Genomic DNA, 17,678 nt, shown 5'->3' with positions numbered 1-17,678 from the left:
GTCATGATTGGAAAACATGTATAACTTTCAAACTGTTTCACTTTTTTCAAATCCAAAAGATGTGTTGCACTCTATGCTTCAGTAGCTATATGTTTTAAATAAATCAATTTCATATTTTTTAAAGCAAGTTAGGTTGGCCAAAAAATTACATTCCAATATTTTAAAAAAAACCTAGTAAAAAATGCATAACAATTATTTACTTACAAAACAAATTAAAAAAATGTGTCACATCCAAGCTTATATTCCTTTACTTATTTTTAAAAATTCACCTTTTTTTGCTTATACCTAGGTTGGCTAGAACGACACCTATTTTCTATTTTATTTTCAGAAATTATAATAGTGCTTCATTGAAATATAATTTTTTCACCAAATAAATTTATCTCTTTTGTTAAAAAAATAGTTGCCTAAAAACTATATTCAATTTTCTACAAAGTCTATTCTTACATATTTTTTAAATTATGTTCCATTCAGTTGTTCAGTTGCATTCATGTAGCATCCATCAACTCTCAAGAATTCTATCTCGTCCTACAACATTGAAGGAGCAAATAATAGTGAAGTATTTTCATAAGATGCACTACAAAGAGTAACATGTTGCTCTTGTCTAAGCTATGATATAGGGAAGTAAATAAATAGGGATATCTCTATAGGTGATTTCCCTTTGCCTCCGATATTTGTACACATTCTCATGGTTTATCTAGATTAACATGTCTCATTGTTATGAAACGACAATCCTTTAAGGCAGTTTTAAATACCTACAATTCCCAACTCTTTAAAAAGACCAAAACCAACACTCATCGAATTGAACAATAAAGTAGTGCATCCCTATATGTAGGAACAAGGTTGAACTCAAAATATTAATATATGAATGCAACTTCATCAAAGATCTATGAACTTATCCTTTGATAAATCATTGATCCAACATAAACATTGAAACATTTCATAAAGAAATATAGATCAAACTAATACTAAAATCTTCTACATAAAATCCTAATCATCATTTTTACATTTCCTAAAAAATTAAATACGGTATCAAAATTACTTGTTTACAACTTTAACTTTCTTTTACAATATAGACACAAATATTAATATCTTAATGCCCTCACTGAACAAACATATGCTTTTTATTATTCAAAAACATTGTTTATTATAGAGGATTGCCCAAATCCTAAACTCCTGAGCTTGGAGGACACCTACTTGGATTAAAGTGTTTACCCTCTAGATGACAGGGCATACCCTTCATTTAAAGCGAACAACGAAGTATATTATATACCTGCAAATACATCAAGGAACTCAACAAGGTTGGCTTCTTTGTTGAACATAATAGTATGATAATTTAGCCTGTACTCGGAGTACGTATAAGGCTTGTAAAGTCTTGGGTGGTTGTCATCCACAAGCTCCTCTGAAGCCCAAATCTTGTGATCGTATGGAAAGTAGAAAGAAGTGGCCAGGGATATGCGATGCTTCCATCCTTTATAAACAACTCTATGCGCCAAACTCTGGCATCTACCATTACTCCATGCCTGCATTTCATGCAAATGAGAACAGAAAGAAATGGGCGAATGTTAAAGCACAAACTCTTTCAATACATGTCGGAAAAAAATGAAATGGGTGAATGTTGAAGCAGAAGCTCATTTCAGTGCCAAGTTTAAACATGGCATTGAAAGGTGGTGTTTTTCTAGATTCAACTATGAACAATATAATATTATCTATTTCCCTATGGCAGTAGAACAGATCATTTATAGTAGTAAGATTAATCAGTAGAATATTGACCACAATGGGTGACTTAAGCTGCTACTTAAGTGACTCACTCACCTGTAATTTTTACAAAGTTTTAATGGAGAATCCAAATAATACGTAAACATTAAAAATATACAGTTCATAGTCAGAAGAATTTCAAACCTTAAGAGAATCCCCAACAATGACAAGAAATGAATGAGGTAAAGGATTGACGTCGAGCCACTTCCCTTGTTTGGATAGGACCTGGAGGCCCTGCTGATTATCGTTATGGAGGATTGTAAGGCAACCAGTATCTGTATGGGAATGCATAATCTCCTCTTCCATGGAATTGCCGTTGGACAAGTAGGAGTTTATTGCTATGCTGCTTGTACACTTTTCAAAATCAGAATGGTAGAAAGTCTTGATATCTAAACCCAAACTGGCAAGAATGATTTTAGAAATTTTTCTTGACAGATGGTGCACCTTGATGCCGTATGTTCCAATCTTCTCGCTTCCATGCAATACCCACAAATTATTAAAGAAACATACATTTTGATTTGAAACAAACTGGTAAATTTTTATTTCTACTGTTTTTTAAAATGTTTGAAATTGAATTTCAGTAAATAAAATAGAATTATTATTGGATGCGAATGAGGTATATAAAAATTATTCGAAGTAAAGTCTGATATTAAGTTATTAAGTTAAATAGTTTAATAGTAAATAAAAATATGATAACTAGTTATTCTTTTGTCAAAAAGAATAAAATTATATAATGAAATGAAATTACATTCATTTACATGTGGAGATTCTCAAATCGTCATAATTATCAACAAAGTCTAAAACAAAAATATCTAAAGAGGATTCTCATTATACCACCAATCTCATAAATCATATTAATCGAAGAACCAACCCAAACTCATATTCCAAACATGCTTCAGAAAGGAGAAATTAAGCTTGATTATGATGAATGAAATGGTGGAAATCCTTGAATTTATTGAGAGGCAAGGTCCCACAAACAATGACATTCTAGTTACTAACCATATGAAAAGCCCATTTGACCAAACAATCAACCACCTTATTCCATTCCTTAGAACTATAGACAAAAGATATAAAGTCGAAATTAGTAGTAAGACTAAGAATCTTCTCAACCACAATATTTAGTTTATACGGAGATTCAAAATAATTTCTTTTATTTAACAAATAATTTTCTTTGACCTCCAATTCTCAAGCTTTTGTCAATGTTGTATAAATAGTTTGGGTCTCTATTTGATTATTAGTACAACATCCCGTCTAGAAGAGGTGAAAAAGCATTGTACCAATCCATGACTATCATGACCAATCTCCCTTATGCTTGTACCACCTATGTTACTTCTTGACGATCCATCAATATTAATTTTGAAGAAACTGGGAGGATCCACCTACCAAACCTATTCACTTTCATAATAGACTTCAATTGAGCATTAATCTAGATTGGAGAAGTAGTATAGGGTGAAAACCTAGGAATACCAAAAAATATAAATCATGAGCAAGAGATTCACCAAAAGAACATCTAACCTCATAGTTCCTTTTAACAAAATCTTTATCTTTAACCAAACTTGAATAATAAGATTTTGGTAATCTCTTGGAAAATTTACCAATTCCTCTCCAACTAGATTTGGCAAAGAGTAAAGATAGGTCGAAGATCCCTAGCAACCACCAAGAACAAAGTCAACATAGGAGGATAACCCATGCTTACCCAAAAATTAGATTAAGAAGAGCCATGAATGATAGGCTTGTTCCATATAGTTCACTATTTAATACCCACATTTCTATGAAAAAATAGATATTGAAAGAAAAGACGAGTAATATTTTCCTCATTATTGCCACATAGAACACACTTAGAGGGACCAAAAAATTCTCTCTTGATGATATTATCTCAAGTAAAGCATCTATTGTGGCTTAATAACTAGATGAAAATATTACATTGAAGCCAAGTAAATTTGTTCCAATTTTTTCGTAAATTTGTTCCAATTTTTTCTCCACACATACCTCGCTTTTGTTCAAGATATTGATAACCAAAAAAACTAAAAAAATTCCTTGAGATTTACCACCCCAAGCAAGCACATCGGATCCCTAAAAAGAACTAGACATAGACTATCCTTAAAAATTGAAATAAGAGTAGCCTGAGCTTTGGATGATCCCCCTCTAGGCTAAACATTGGGATCCTTCCAACAACATATCCTAAATCTTCCTTACATAATGTAATAGTTGGGTAGAAATAAGGATTCACTAGTCTAATTATGTAAACTAGGAATTAAACTTATTTTCAATGAAGATACATTAAAGGGAAAATAAAATCCAACAAGTTTAACCTCAAAAACCTATGGTGAAAGGGGTGAACACATATTGGACATTACTCTCCCTTTGTTTGAGTTGAAATTGAGTAATTGAATGTGAGGACTAGGGTTAATGATACAAAATTGACAATGATTAGCATGAACATAGAGTTTGAAAATAGGTATGCAAACATCAAGTATAGATCTAGAAATGAGAAGTAGAGAGGAACCTTTGCCTGAAATCTAGGCTCATAAATGTGGTCAAGGATGCTAAGCGACCTTGCCCCAGGAATATCAGATGCAAACAATGAAAATAGTTTTGAAATTAGGATGTTGCTTTGAGTATCTCCCTAAAAATTCACAAGAAAAGCGTTAGATAGTTTATGTTAGGCAACCTTGACACAATCTTTTAATTTCTACAAAATCTAGTTCTTTGTGTCTTTGTTTGCTCTATTTGGATCTATATTTGATGTCTCCATACTCTGTCACTTGTCTAAACAAGAGGGAAAAAAATTGTTGTGTTGATAGGGGTTTGCCTAGGTCAAAACCCAAGTTGGAATTAACCCTTGAATGAAATAGATAAATTGAAATGGAAAGATTTTGAAGTAAAAAATTGAATGTTATAACTTAATCTTGTTTTAGTTGATAATGGTGATGATGTAATACTCTTTGAATGTGACCTACATGTGTTGGTGCAGTGACATGTAAAAACCAAATATAAAAGAACCAATCATGAAAGCATGCTGGCATGAAGATTGTTGCAACTTGCTCCTCCAGAATGCTCCAATTTGAACGAACTCACCAATAGTACTTGCTCTTGAATGATATAGGGGATGGTGGGATGAAATGATAACTTGCAAGATTATGTGAAAATGAATTGAAAGGATGCTCTCATATAGGGTTCTCAAGTTATTTCATAAATTAGGTCGACCTCCAACAATCATATTAAAATATCAGGATCGAGGATCAATTGACACGAACTAGACACCAACATATTTAAAAATGGGCCCTTTTGGAGGGGCAAGGGTGCCTAGTGCCCTTGACCACTACGAAAAGGGAGCCTAGCGCCCTTGTCCACCCAAAAAAGGGTGGATTAAAGATGGCTCTGGTGTACTCAAGCTCAGAACAACAACCTAAATCACCATATGATCATAAGACAACATTTTTGCAATACAAAGGCCAAAAATAAGCTTGGATAAGAGCAACGAGGAGACACAATAAGGAAAGGGTACAAAAAAAAGTGTAAAATGGTAAAGCGTTACAATTTAGGACACTACACATAAATAAGATACTTAAAATTTACAATAGTAGACCACACCATTACTTAAAAAAATTCACTTAAGGGTTGAAGATGGGAGAAAGTTGAAAGGATTGAAGAGTGAGAATCCAAGTAGTACTTCCAAAAAAGAGCTATGTTACCTTTTTTGATAATCAAGAACAACCTTAATAATGAAAGACCCCTTCTTTATAATATTCTAGGGCGATTCTAGGCCATAAAACCTTTCCCAACCTAGTCCATTATAGGTATATCTTCATCAAAAAATCCTCTTAAATACTTAAAATTAAGGATATTTTTCCCATAAGTGTTTAATATGTTTCCATCACCTCTAATATACTTTGGTAGCAAGAGCCCAAAATTAAATTTAGACTATTGTAGAGTAAGACAACCATGAGATTTAGAACTACAAACTTGGTCCCAATTGACCAATTCCATTTTTGGACTCTAAATTTCTTTGCCCAAAGAGTAAAGAGTATCAAATTATTTGAAAAATCTTTTTGGAGAATATAAAACCATAAATCCAAAATGAATGATATGTATAATTCTTTGCTAACTAGATTATTAAAGAAAAAGTTTTATTTATTCTCATTAATTTGTTAACCTTAAGTTGTCAAATAAATTTATAGTGCTCTCTGAAGTTAGTAGCATCATCAATTTTTGCATCCTCCATTGAAATTGTATCATCCACAAATTGAAGGTGGGATTGAGCCTCAAGACCCATAGTCAAAGACCAACCTTATATAGTACCTTTAACTTTTGGACTCTTAATAAATCTATCCAAAACTTCTTCCATGAATAGAATAAATAATAAGGAGATAAAGGATACCCTTGGCAAAGGTTGCTAGAAGTAGACAAAAAAATGGAATACCATTGATACAAAAAAAGAAGTATGAAGATCCATCCTGAATAGAACCCAAATGCTAAAAGCATATTCTTGGTGAGTGACCATATGACTCTTCTATAAGCCTTAGACATGTTCAAATTTATAACATAGCTTTTCCTATCAAAGTGGACATAAAATGAATAGGTTCAACAACAACAATGATACTAGCATCCAAAATTTGATGCCCTTTTACATAACCACCTTGCTTAGAAGAGAGAAGAGAATCCAAGCACAATTTCAAATGCTTTGTAATAGGATTGAAAATAATCTTATAAATATCATTACAAAGAGTTGTGGGATGAAACGAGTCATAACTATTAGCCCCTCCAAATTTTGGTATCAAAGAGAAAAATACTATAAATATATTTAAGCATTTGCTTGCTTTCATATGATTTACACACCACTTCAAACAAGTCAAAACTTTAGAATATCTTAAAACTCTTGAAAATTTCTACAGGAAAACCATCAAGGCCTGGTGATTTTCCTTTCTTCATCTGAAACAAAACCCTTTAAAGTTCCTCAATAGAAATTCATTTCATAAAAAAATCATTCATGTCATCATAAACTAGAGATAGGATACAATTCATACAAGTTTCTCCTCCTCAAAATCCTTAGGACTAGATTCTTTAAATAAGGATAATAAATGCAAGTCAAACTAATTGAAAATATCATTGAAAGAGGAAATATGGACTCCTTGAGTTTAAGAAAAAGAAGTAATAGCAAATTACTCCTCCTCCTTCCTTTGACTAAATTATGAAAAAAGAGGTGTTTCTATCTCCTTCTTGAAGCCCTTCTACTCTTGACTTTTGTTTCCAAAATATATCCACTATGAGTTCCCATTCACTAAGTTCTTTGGAACAAGAAGATTTAGCATATAAAATCTCCTTAGTCACTCCACATTCCTTGATATAGAATGTAATATCATCTAATTTTTATTGAACTTGGACCTTTTTCTTAGTAATGTTGCCAAAAAAAATTATATTCCAATGCTTCAATTTGAATTTAATAAACTAAAGTTTTTTGAAAAAAAAAATGCATCGTTGTTCCAAATGGGGGTTCCCCTTCAAGCCACCAAGCTTGCTTAAATTCATGAATATTAGGATCCCTTAACCACATAAGTTGGAATTTGAAAGAAGACATTTTAGGAAATTGAAATAGAGAATAGGAATATTTAATGGGCCAATTATCTAATCCCTTCCAACCTAAAATTTCAAAAGATGAAGCCCTATTATCTTCCATCCATCAATACAAAAACAAGAATCTATCTAGTATCTCAAAAGTATAATAATTAGACCCACGTTGTCTATTACCCCAAGTAAAAAAAAAATTATTGGTTTACATTGAATAATTGAAGAACATATAGACTATCTCTCAACAAAAAGAAGTATCTAGGTGATTTATTCCTCCAAGTTTTTCATTAAGGCTAAGAAGAGCAAAAATACCTTACTAAGATCCAAGGTAAAGAAACGAAGAATAACCTTATGTTGAAAATTAGGAGTATAGACATTGTTGAAAAATATAGAATTCTCAGTATCAAAACAAGAAGCCACCATAGATAAGGAGTTGTGGCTTTATATCCACTCATAAGGGTTAATCCTTTTAGGGTCCCACAAACAAGCCAATCTACTAATTGAGATTCAGGCTCCAACACTAGCATTGACTACCTTTCTAAAGTGAAGAATAATGAGAAACCATTTTGTCCACAATGAATTTTAGTTTCTTGGAGAAAAATAATGTGTGGATTGTGACCCTTTATAATATTTCAAACAATTTTTTGATGAGGGGTGTTACTCAAACCCATTAAATTCCAAGATAGCAGAGTCATTTTTTAGAATAGAAAAGTGACTATCTAATGTCTTAATGAAATCAGATTCTACCAAAGATTCCAATCATCTTCACCTTTTCTTGGTCTCGTTTCCTCCCTACCTTAGTTGTTTTTTGTCCCCTTGTTTAAAGATATTTTTGTTGTAAGCCCAATTAGGATGGAGATTTGTTTCTATTATTATCACTTGCCTCAAAGATGGGAGAGGCATTTAATATGACATTATCAACAAGGTCAACTAAAAGAGTACTTGCCTTTGCTAGAGAAACTAAAGTAATTTACAAAGCACATTAATAACTTTGTTTCTAAACTTCTTCTAAATGATTGCAAGGAAGCAATATTTTGTTTACCAGATACCCTTTGTAAGGGAGTAGAATCCTTAAGTTCAATTAGATTAGGTGAAACGCCCAAAACAAGAAATTCTACAACTTGACTAAAACAATTCTCTTTTTTCACAAAAGGTCCCAAAACATCAAAAAAATTTAAGGACATCAAAATTATTACCAAAGTTACCTCTTGGAGGTTCCTTTTTTTAGGGATTCAAATGCTTTCCCTTATTTTGCGATTTCATAGGTATAAACCCATTTGAGTCTATTTTTTCACTATGAACTAAAGCGTTCCCTTTATCTTTGACTTTGGCTACAAAAACTTGTGAAAAAACATGTGGCACCTCTAAAGTCTTCTTAGGATAATTCATCAATAGGTGTCCATACACATGACATAACCAACATCTAAATGAGATAGCTTCATAATCTATTTGTTGAATCCATTATATATTACCCAATCTTATCTCTATAGACTCATGCAATAGATTTTTCAAATCAATTTCAACATGTATGCAAGCATAAGTTGTAACCTTTCTTTCTAATATTTGTTGATACTAGCACAAAAGTTTTTTGAGAATAGGTACAATAGATTGTAATATATCAAGCTTCTAAAACTCCTTGGGAAGATGAAGTAGTCATATCAAAACTAACATTTTCAAAGGGATCTCCTCCATCAAATCAAAGCTTGGACAGCAAGGTTTGATAAATAAACTAATTTGATTATGGAAATATGCCCCCCCTTCAATGACTATATAGCAATCCACCATTCAAGAAAAAATTATAAAGAAATTACCCATTTACCACTAAAATAAATTTCATGTTGTTCTTCGATTGCTAGTTTCTTTGAGCTCGAGACTCTAAAATTAGCAAAGAAATCTAAATGCCCATAAAATTACATATCAATGCATGATCTAAAAGATAAAGCACATCATTAGTTACCAAATCTATATTGATGTGTATAACTGGTCTATTCTCACTTTTTCCAAACACCTAGAAGATTTTGCTCGATTTTCCATTTATTGTTTTGCTTAGATCAATACTCATTAGTTGTATCCACAAGGAATCAAACAACTTCATCATGCTCTAAGGAAGAGGAATCATTAGATCAAAGAACTTTGAAAGATAAAGGTGGAGGTCCACATGATCTCCAATTGGAGTCATGTGGCTAACCAAAACCAATTAAAAACCTAACACCAAGAATAAAGGAAAAAAGATAAACAAAGAAACCTCTAAAAATATCCATCGTTGATTAGTCCAAATCTACACAATATCTTTATATAATGAAGTGCAAAGAAAATGATTTCCACTATCATGTAAAGTGCTTGCACTTGCATGTTAAGGCATACAATGCAACAAGAAGTTGATGAAACCCTCAACTAAATGTAGCAACACTGATCCTCCCACGATAACTAGTAATTATTTTTGAATGAGGCATTAAATTATTATTGATTGCTTGACTATTGAAATTTGATGTTTAAACTCAATAGTTGCTAAGAGATAAACTCAACTAATGAAAAAGGGATAACTAGTCATTACTATTGAATGCCATAAAATGAGGTGTAAAATTACTTTTTAGATGTGACCTAGTTAACCATTAAACCATTTGAATCAATTTTTAAGTAGAGTAATAAATAGCCAATATCGTGTAAGCTATGTAGCTGGGTAGTGGAGAGTACTTAAACATCAAGTTGTTTAATGGGCAAATAATCAATAATAATTTCAATGCAATTGATTTGAGCTAATTAGATAAGGAGAGAAGACTCCACTCACACAACAAATTGTACAACCCTCATATAATAGCCATTTATAATTATTACTATTATTTTATTTTATTTTAGTTCTATTAAATTTAATTAATACTATTAATGAACCAAGAAAACTTTATCCAATTTAGAAGTCCTAGTCGATAACCTCACCTACTATAGCAATGGCAAAAACTCTATGCCACAATCTTTCCTACTCACATTAAATATGGTAAGCTCCCAATTTAGGGCCATCATTGAACCTAGATTTATACCTCAACAATTCATTCATAATGAATTTTCCTATGTATCTTTTTTCAAGAATCAAAGGCTTTTTAATTTACACGCAAATGATAGAGAGATTTTGTTCCCACCTCTAAGATGAGATTTGATCTCTATTTTGAATCACAATAATTGACTAAGCTTAGGCTTCCAATTTAACCCATATACCTAGCATGCTAGGAAATTATTTCCAATCAAATGCTACTTTGATAACACCGTTGATTTACAAACACACACAAACCCACACCGTAACTACTTGATCCATTGCCTTTATGTTACACATGAAAGATGGCTAATCCCTAAGATATATAAAAATTAACTTATGACATATATGACCTTAATGCTAATGGTAAAAACTAGCTAAAGTACACCTATATTAGACTCAATTCTAACATGTGGAGTCATCTTATAGCTAGATGTATATAATCAAGATATCCCAAGGATTTGAAACTACATAGGGTGATACATAGATTGATCCATAAACTAATACACATGGTCCTATAAGTCTAAGGGTCAAAAATACCAACACACAAGCAACAAATTGAACCCAAATGAGTTGGCTTCTATCTAGTCACAAATAAAGAAATAAAATTTAAGACCATAAATTAACATCAATGGCCATTCACTGCCTTCAATTCATACTTGGAAACAATATTTATTAGACAAAAACCAAGAATTAAATAGTATATTAGACAATATTCTACTTATAAGGACACATATTTTGTGTATATTACCAATTGTAAAGCTTAGGATCCATTTATCCAGCAAACAAATATAAAGGAAAAGCACCATACCATATTTGATAATACTTACTATTATTGCCCATAGTTGGCAAAGGCAGTCACAAGGAATTCTATTCTAAACTTAACACAATTTTAGGCACTTATTTAAAGCAAGAAGATCCTCCATAAAGATTAAGAGTTTTTCATGCTCTTAGATCATAATTTTATAAATCAATGTCATCATTAGATGTATATTTAGCAAATTTCCTCAACTTATTTATACTTATGTCCTCAGCAATTTTATCACAACCTTATGCTTTCAGAGAATAGACCTCACTAGCATCTAGAGGTTAACCTACACCTTCCTATGCTCATTATTGAGTCAAAAGACAATGGCATAGTCTTCGATAAATAGAACATTGACAATTTTAGTTCAAAATTTTTTGGAGGTATTCTCATACAGTCACATCAAAGATAGATCATTGACAATGACTCTTAAAGTTCATCTAAGATTGGAGTAGAGTTTATAAATCCCTACACAACCAACCTTAGAGTGCTTAAGCTTAATGATGTTGGATTGCCTTTTATTAGCTTAGATATATATAGTGGGGACATATTAATAAGAAAAGATGAGTTCATAACCATCTATTATGACTTTCTACCTCAAGTTGAAACATGAGGGATCAACAAGTTTAGAAACAACCCCAACTACCTTGGATACAATACATGCTTTGCCAAAAGATTGTCTACATACCTCCTTTCAAATATGATTTAATTCACATTCAATTATTGGGATGAGAAAGGACACCAACTAACTTGGGTCCAAGGCATGCTTTGCTAAAGAACTATATGCATATCTTCTTTCAAATATGATTGATTTCACAATGTAGATCTCCTAAGATTTCAATTAAATTTGGATGAGAACTTGCACTTTCATAGGTTATGATAACTAGTATAGATACTAAACACAACCATTCTTATCACATCCATCCATCCATGAGGTATAGCCCTTAAGGATTTCCAGCCTTGATAGATAGTTTCCAAAATAAACGAAGGATAGCTTAAGAAAGGAAGTTCATGAAGGCAAAAATAAACAAAAATTTGTCTGATTTTACTCAATGAATCAATTCAATATGTTAAGATGTCACATTACTAGGAACGAAGTTCCTCAACTAACTCTAAATACAGTTGTCCCAATTATCAACCATCTTTATACTTAGCTGAGTAAATGATGTACCTTCGACAATAGTATCTTATTAGGACAAGTTGTCATAAACAAATCCATACAAAGAAATTATGTATAACACCATAGTGAATATTAAATAAATCTAGTGATATTAGAGCTCAAGGTAGTAGTAGTCAATAAACTAAACACAACAACAAAATATAGATGTAAGGTATTTAAACTTAATGAATAATTCTCACAACTAAGAAATCAACAATGGTAAGAACATTTCTTAGTTCAAGCCTTTTAGAATAATAGAGATCATGTAATGGTCCTGTTAGGCCCAATATAGAAAGCTAATGTACTGAGAGGGGAGGGGTGAATCAGTACTTCAAAACTTTTCCTTGATAATAACTTTACTGTTATGCATAAATAGAATAGTGCAGTAACATTAAATAAAACTATAATCAACAGATAACAATCATACATGATTCACTCCATAACACATATATTTTGGTCACGCAGAAACTCTTGGTTAGAGAGAAAAACTGCGGTGGGGATGGCACCCACAACTTCACTACTACAATAATAAAGAATGCTCGGTTAGAGCTACATTTATCTATTTTTGATAGCTTACCCTGTTAGGAGTATTAAGATTAGTTAGATCTACCTTACTAAAGGATTTTTACAACACTATATAAGTGTAGCACCTGGTTAAAGGATTTACAATTTATAGACTTGGTTAGATTCTTTTACCTTGTTAAAGGTTTCTCTTACAACTTCAAAATATTACAATATAATCATTACAAATATCTGCAACTTTACATCTGAAATGCTAAAGTAGATTCTATGTGCTCTGAATAAGATTACCTAGCTTGTAGCATACCTCGGTAACCCATAATGAAACTCGGTAAACCCTTCTGTTTACTCTGTTCTTCGACTGTTCACTGATAACCTTCTCGGTGACCTCTCTGTGTCTCTGTAACAGTCTTCCTTCATGCATACACACTGCTATCTCATTGCATCTCATATCATATCATGTCTAACCCTAGAAACATGTTGTATATATAGATCTCTTACAACAGTGATTTGATTCATTGCTTCGATCTTACAAAAAGATTCTTCGAATGAATAACTAAACAAAATATCTCATAGGTTAGATTGGCCTTGTAATCATAAACAATCTCCTAATGCAATTCCCAATGCAAAAACGGTTAGATGTGCCTCGATCTTGTAACACGTTTTCATGTGCATGTCCAGGTTCAATGTATCTGGTAAAATATTTCACTCGGTGAATATCAACTCGGTGAGTTAACTTTACCACTCGGTAGCCATGAAACTTTACTCGATAAACAGCTCGGTGAATACTGTGTTCTGTGACTGCTTTCTTCAGTAACCGACTAGACTATTCATACCGACTTCTCTGTGTGTACCGACTGCATGATTCGGTAATACTAACCAACTAGAATATAGTATGACTTTGGATATGAAACTAATGGCAATTTGATAAGTAGTAACAGGTCCATCATGCCTCAAATAAACCAATAATTTCCACCGAGTTAAATCCATCACAAGGTAGCCCAAATTCCAATAGCTACTAGTTACCTTATCAATCCCTATATATCGCTACTTAGCACTTAGAGATTCCTACATCTCCATCATGCCCATCAATGGTTATTGATGATACAATCAATCTTCTTCCAACTATAATGATATTAAACAAGACCAATCTTAGCAAGGACCTCATCAAGAAATCAAAGGATATAAATTTTGTCATAGTCTATAACTAATCCATCAACTAATAACCATCTAGTATTAGCATGCATTCCTATGCAAGTAATGATCTAATATCTTTCATATAGTCAAAATGTAGGTACATCATACTATTGCTAGAATAGAATAGTAGTCATGGATATACTTGTCTTAAGGAAATATATTTGCAATATCATTCTCTCTAATTGAATCAATTTAAATATAGGTGAACAAAATCATTTTTTTTATGTTGAAATACAACCAGACTAGTCACAATCTTTTTCCAACTACAATGATATTAAACAATATCAATCTCAATAAGAACCTCAAAGAGAAATCTATTGGACTAATCACTAGCATCCCCCTTCGAATTTGGGACATGGACTAATTGCCTCTTGTGGATCCATTTAACTCTGGCGTTTATATCGGGCATTAACAAGTGGATCTTTTGGTACACCGACAAACATGTTCCAACAATTGGTATCAAAGCCAAGTCACGGGTTTGAATCCCCTAGGGTGACGTTGAGGGGGGGAATGTTGGACTAATCACCAACGTCCCCCTTCGGATTCAAGGCATGGACTAACCACCTCTTGTGGATCCATTTATCTCTAGCGTTTGTATTGGGCATTAACAGGTCAATCTTTTGGCACAATGACAAACGTGTTCCAACAAAATCAAAGGATATAAATTTTATCACAATCTATAACTAATCCATCAACTAATAACCATATGGTATTGGTATGCATTCCTATGTAGGTAATTATCTAATTTATATCATATAGTCAAAATATAGGTATATCATACTATTGGTAGAGTATAATAGTATAAGGACATATATTTGGCTTATCATTATCTCTAATTGAATTGATTTTAAATATAGGTGAATAAATTTTTTTTTAAAGGTTGAGATACAACCAAATTAGACTTCAGCAAGCTCGCTTTTTTAATAAAAAAAATCGAACCTAATAGGATCCCAAAAATAGCAAGCATTACTATTTTATTTAGTACATTTGATAAGTATGAGGTATTTTCGATAGTGTGTCAAAGTGTGATCAGATTAATATCAAGATTCATTTGCATAGTTTTTGAGTCAAACTCATTGGCCCATATTTTATCAATAGTGGTTCACACAAACCCATTTGTCATGAGAATGAATGTTCCAATTAGCAATCATTGGATATAGGTGATACTCACAAGGGTGAAGCATCAAAACTTCCCAAAAGGTTACCCATCCTAGTACTCTCTGACTCAATCACTCTTAACCATGGGGCTTCCCCCAAGTTCAAGCCCGCATAGCTTGCCATCCCATTTGTAAAACTTTCAATGAGTGGTGTGTCTTATGTAACAATCATCATAGAGCCCATTTAGCTCATCATTTAATAAGTAGGAGGTACTTTCCATAGTGTATCAAATTATGATATTAATACTAGGATTCAATTGCATAACTTTTGAGTCAAACTCATTGATGCGAATTTCACAATTATTGGCTCACACAATCCATCTCTCATGAGAACGAATGGTCCACTTAACATTCATTGCATCTAGGTGATGCTCACAAGTGTGAAGCACTAGAACTTCCTGAAAGGTCACCCATCCTAGCACTACTTTGACTTAAGCTCACTTAACCATGGAGTTTCCCTAAAGATCAAGCCACTTAGTTTGCTACCCCATTTGCAAAGCCTTCAACAAGCGTTTTTCCCTTATGAACCATTCATCATAGAGCTTCTTTACCACATCAATTGATATCTAGGAGGTATTTTCCATAGTGTGTCAAGTTATTTTATTAATATTAAAATTCAACGACATAATTTTAAGTCAAACTTGTTGAGCCATACCTCATGAGTATTGGTTCACACAAACCCATCTCTCATGAGAATGGATGGTTCACTTAGCATTCATTGCATTTAGGTGATGCACACAAGGGTGAAGCATCGAGACTTCTCAAAAGATCACCTATCCCAATACTACAACTCAAACAAATTCAACAATAGAGTTTCCCAAACTCCAATCTAAATAAAGACAAATAAGATTGCTTTAAATTTAAGCTAAAAGAACCTTTTCCCACATCCATTTTGAAAATATCCTTCCACCATGACGTTCCCAAGGCCACTCTTCTTTGAGCCATTTTGTCAAACAATTCATATGGCTTGTCCATGCTTCCATATTTTTACTATACAAATGAGTATTATTTTACAAAGTTGAGACTATTATATTTTCCTGGTAGTTGGATAAAAGTAAACACAAAGGCAGTAAATATGTTTCATCCAACAGATAACATTAGATATAAACTGTAATATGAAATATACAACAGCTAAGGATACCTGACTGTGCAGCTCCTTGTACTACTACTTTGTAATGTACATTTCATTTGTAACGCACTTAGGTATCTTTCGCAAAGAATATCAAATAGTCTCATATTGCTCCTCCCATCTGTAGACTCATATACAGATTGCTGACATTGTTGACTATAAAAAATTCTTCCCCTTCCTTTCCTTTCCTTTTAATTTCCCCTCAATCTGCAACCCTCCTTCCTCGTTGTGCCACCTCACTTCTGATAAAAATCCCCTTTTCAAAGATCACGAATCTCCTAAATTTACTTCTTCCCCTCCTCTCTGTGGGCCATACCTGCAGTCCTATCCAGAAAATAATAATGGATGGGAAAAGGGACGCCATGCTTCCTCAATGGCGTAGCAGGCGCCCGTGCCCTCGCCATTAATTTGCCTCCCCCTCGTGAAAATCTCATTCAATCTACATTTAAGTTTTTCCCTAATTCCAAAATGACAGACTGGTAGATTTACTCTTCATTTTTCATTTATTTTACCAATGAAATGTGTAAGCTAGCTACTACAGGGGATGCGAAATTTCAAACAGTCAACAGTAATTTCGGAAGTAGTAAAATAACATTTAAATCTGGAGCCAATAAGAGATGCTGCTGGTTTTAATAGATCTACAAAATTTAAAGATGCAAGAAATACAAGTAAATCCATACCAGAAATTAGGGTTTCCATCTACAGGCCATACTTTATCAGACATTTCTTGAACTGAATCTAACTGAGGCAAGTTAGGCAGGTCAAAGCTTAAATGCCATGGTGGAGGAGCTCTGTAAGAAACGGTACTGGCTTTTGCTTTAATTTCGGAAGGCATTGCACATAATTGCTGGATTTGGGACATGACATCTTCCAGAAGATCTGCTGGAATTCCATGGTTCACAACGAAGAAAAATCCCCATTCTTTGCAAGCTTCTCTCACCTTCCTAACCAATTCATGATCTTGGAGATGATTTAAATCTTCATCATCAAATTCATAGGGAAGCTGTGAAATATCCATAACAGGAAAATCAACATTCTCCTCACTGGTTTGAAGAGACATGGTTGGAATCACAAGAGAAAAAATACAGGAGATCTGATTCTTAAAGTCATGTATTACAGGATGGAGATGAAAAATTTAGGAATAATATGATGAAGATTTGATTCTTAAGTCGATCACAGTTGTGAATTATATGATGAAGATGGAATATTTGGGTCTCCTTCCGACATCATGATAAATTGTAAACTGGTATCTTTCTAATTGTTTATTGTTTAAATAAATTTTTCATGGAGGAGCAGACCAAATTTAGCGGAAAATGTATATTGGGGATTGTGATTTAAAATTTTAAAAATAATACTATCACTCT

The 17,678-nt window shown here is 32.8% G+C and overlaps 1 protein-coding gene across 1 annotated transcript; it reads right to left on the bottom strand.

Annotated features, from left to right (window-relative positions):
* Positions 1-1,163: 1,163 nt before the first annotated feature.
* On the bottom strand, positions 1,164-17,476 carry LOC131054728 (2-oxoglutarate-dependent dioxygenase DAO). Its single transcript, XM_057989314.2, has 3 exons — positions 16,995-17,476; positions 1,900-2,227; positions 1,164-1,520 (listed from the first exon to the last, which is right to left on the bottom strand). Exons 1-3 carry the CDS (start codon positions 17,372-17,374, stop codon positions 1,263-1,265), a joined length of 966 nt encoding a protein of 321 aa, XP_057845297.2. The 5' UTR covers positions 17,375-17,476; the 3' UTR covers positions 1,164-1,262.
* Between the last annotated feature and the right edge of the window lie 202 nt (positions 17,477-17,678).

Source organism: Cryptomeria japonica, chromosome 5 (assembly GCF_030272615.1).
Source record: "Cryptomeria japonica chromosome 5, Sugi_1.0, whole genome shotgun sequence".
In the NCBI taxonomy this organism is placed as follows: domain Eukaryota; kingdom Viridiplantae; phylum Streptophyta; class Pinopsida; order Cupressales; family Cupressaceae; genus Cryptomeria; species Cryptomeria japonica.
This window is presented reverse-complemented; position numbering and strand designations above follow the sequence as displayed.

Coding starts and splice junctions, on each gene's coding strand:
- LOC131054728 (XM_057989314.2), bottom strand. CDS start 17,374: ATGTCTCTTCAAACCAGTGAGGAGAATGTTGATTTTCCTGTTATGGAT. Junction 2,228..16,994: donor GATGGAAACCCTAATTTCTG/GTATGGATTTAC, acceptor ATTGCATGGAAG/CGAGAAGATTGGAACATACG. Junction 1,521..1,899: donor TTGTTGGGGATTCTCTTAAG/GTTTGAAATTCT, acceptor CATGAAATGCAG/GCATGGAGTAATGGTAGATG.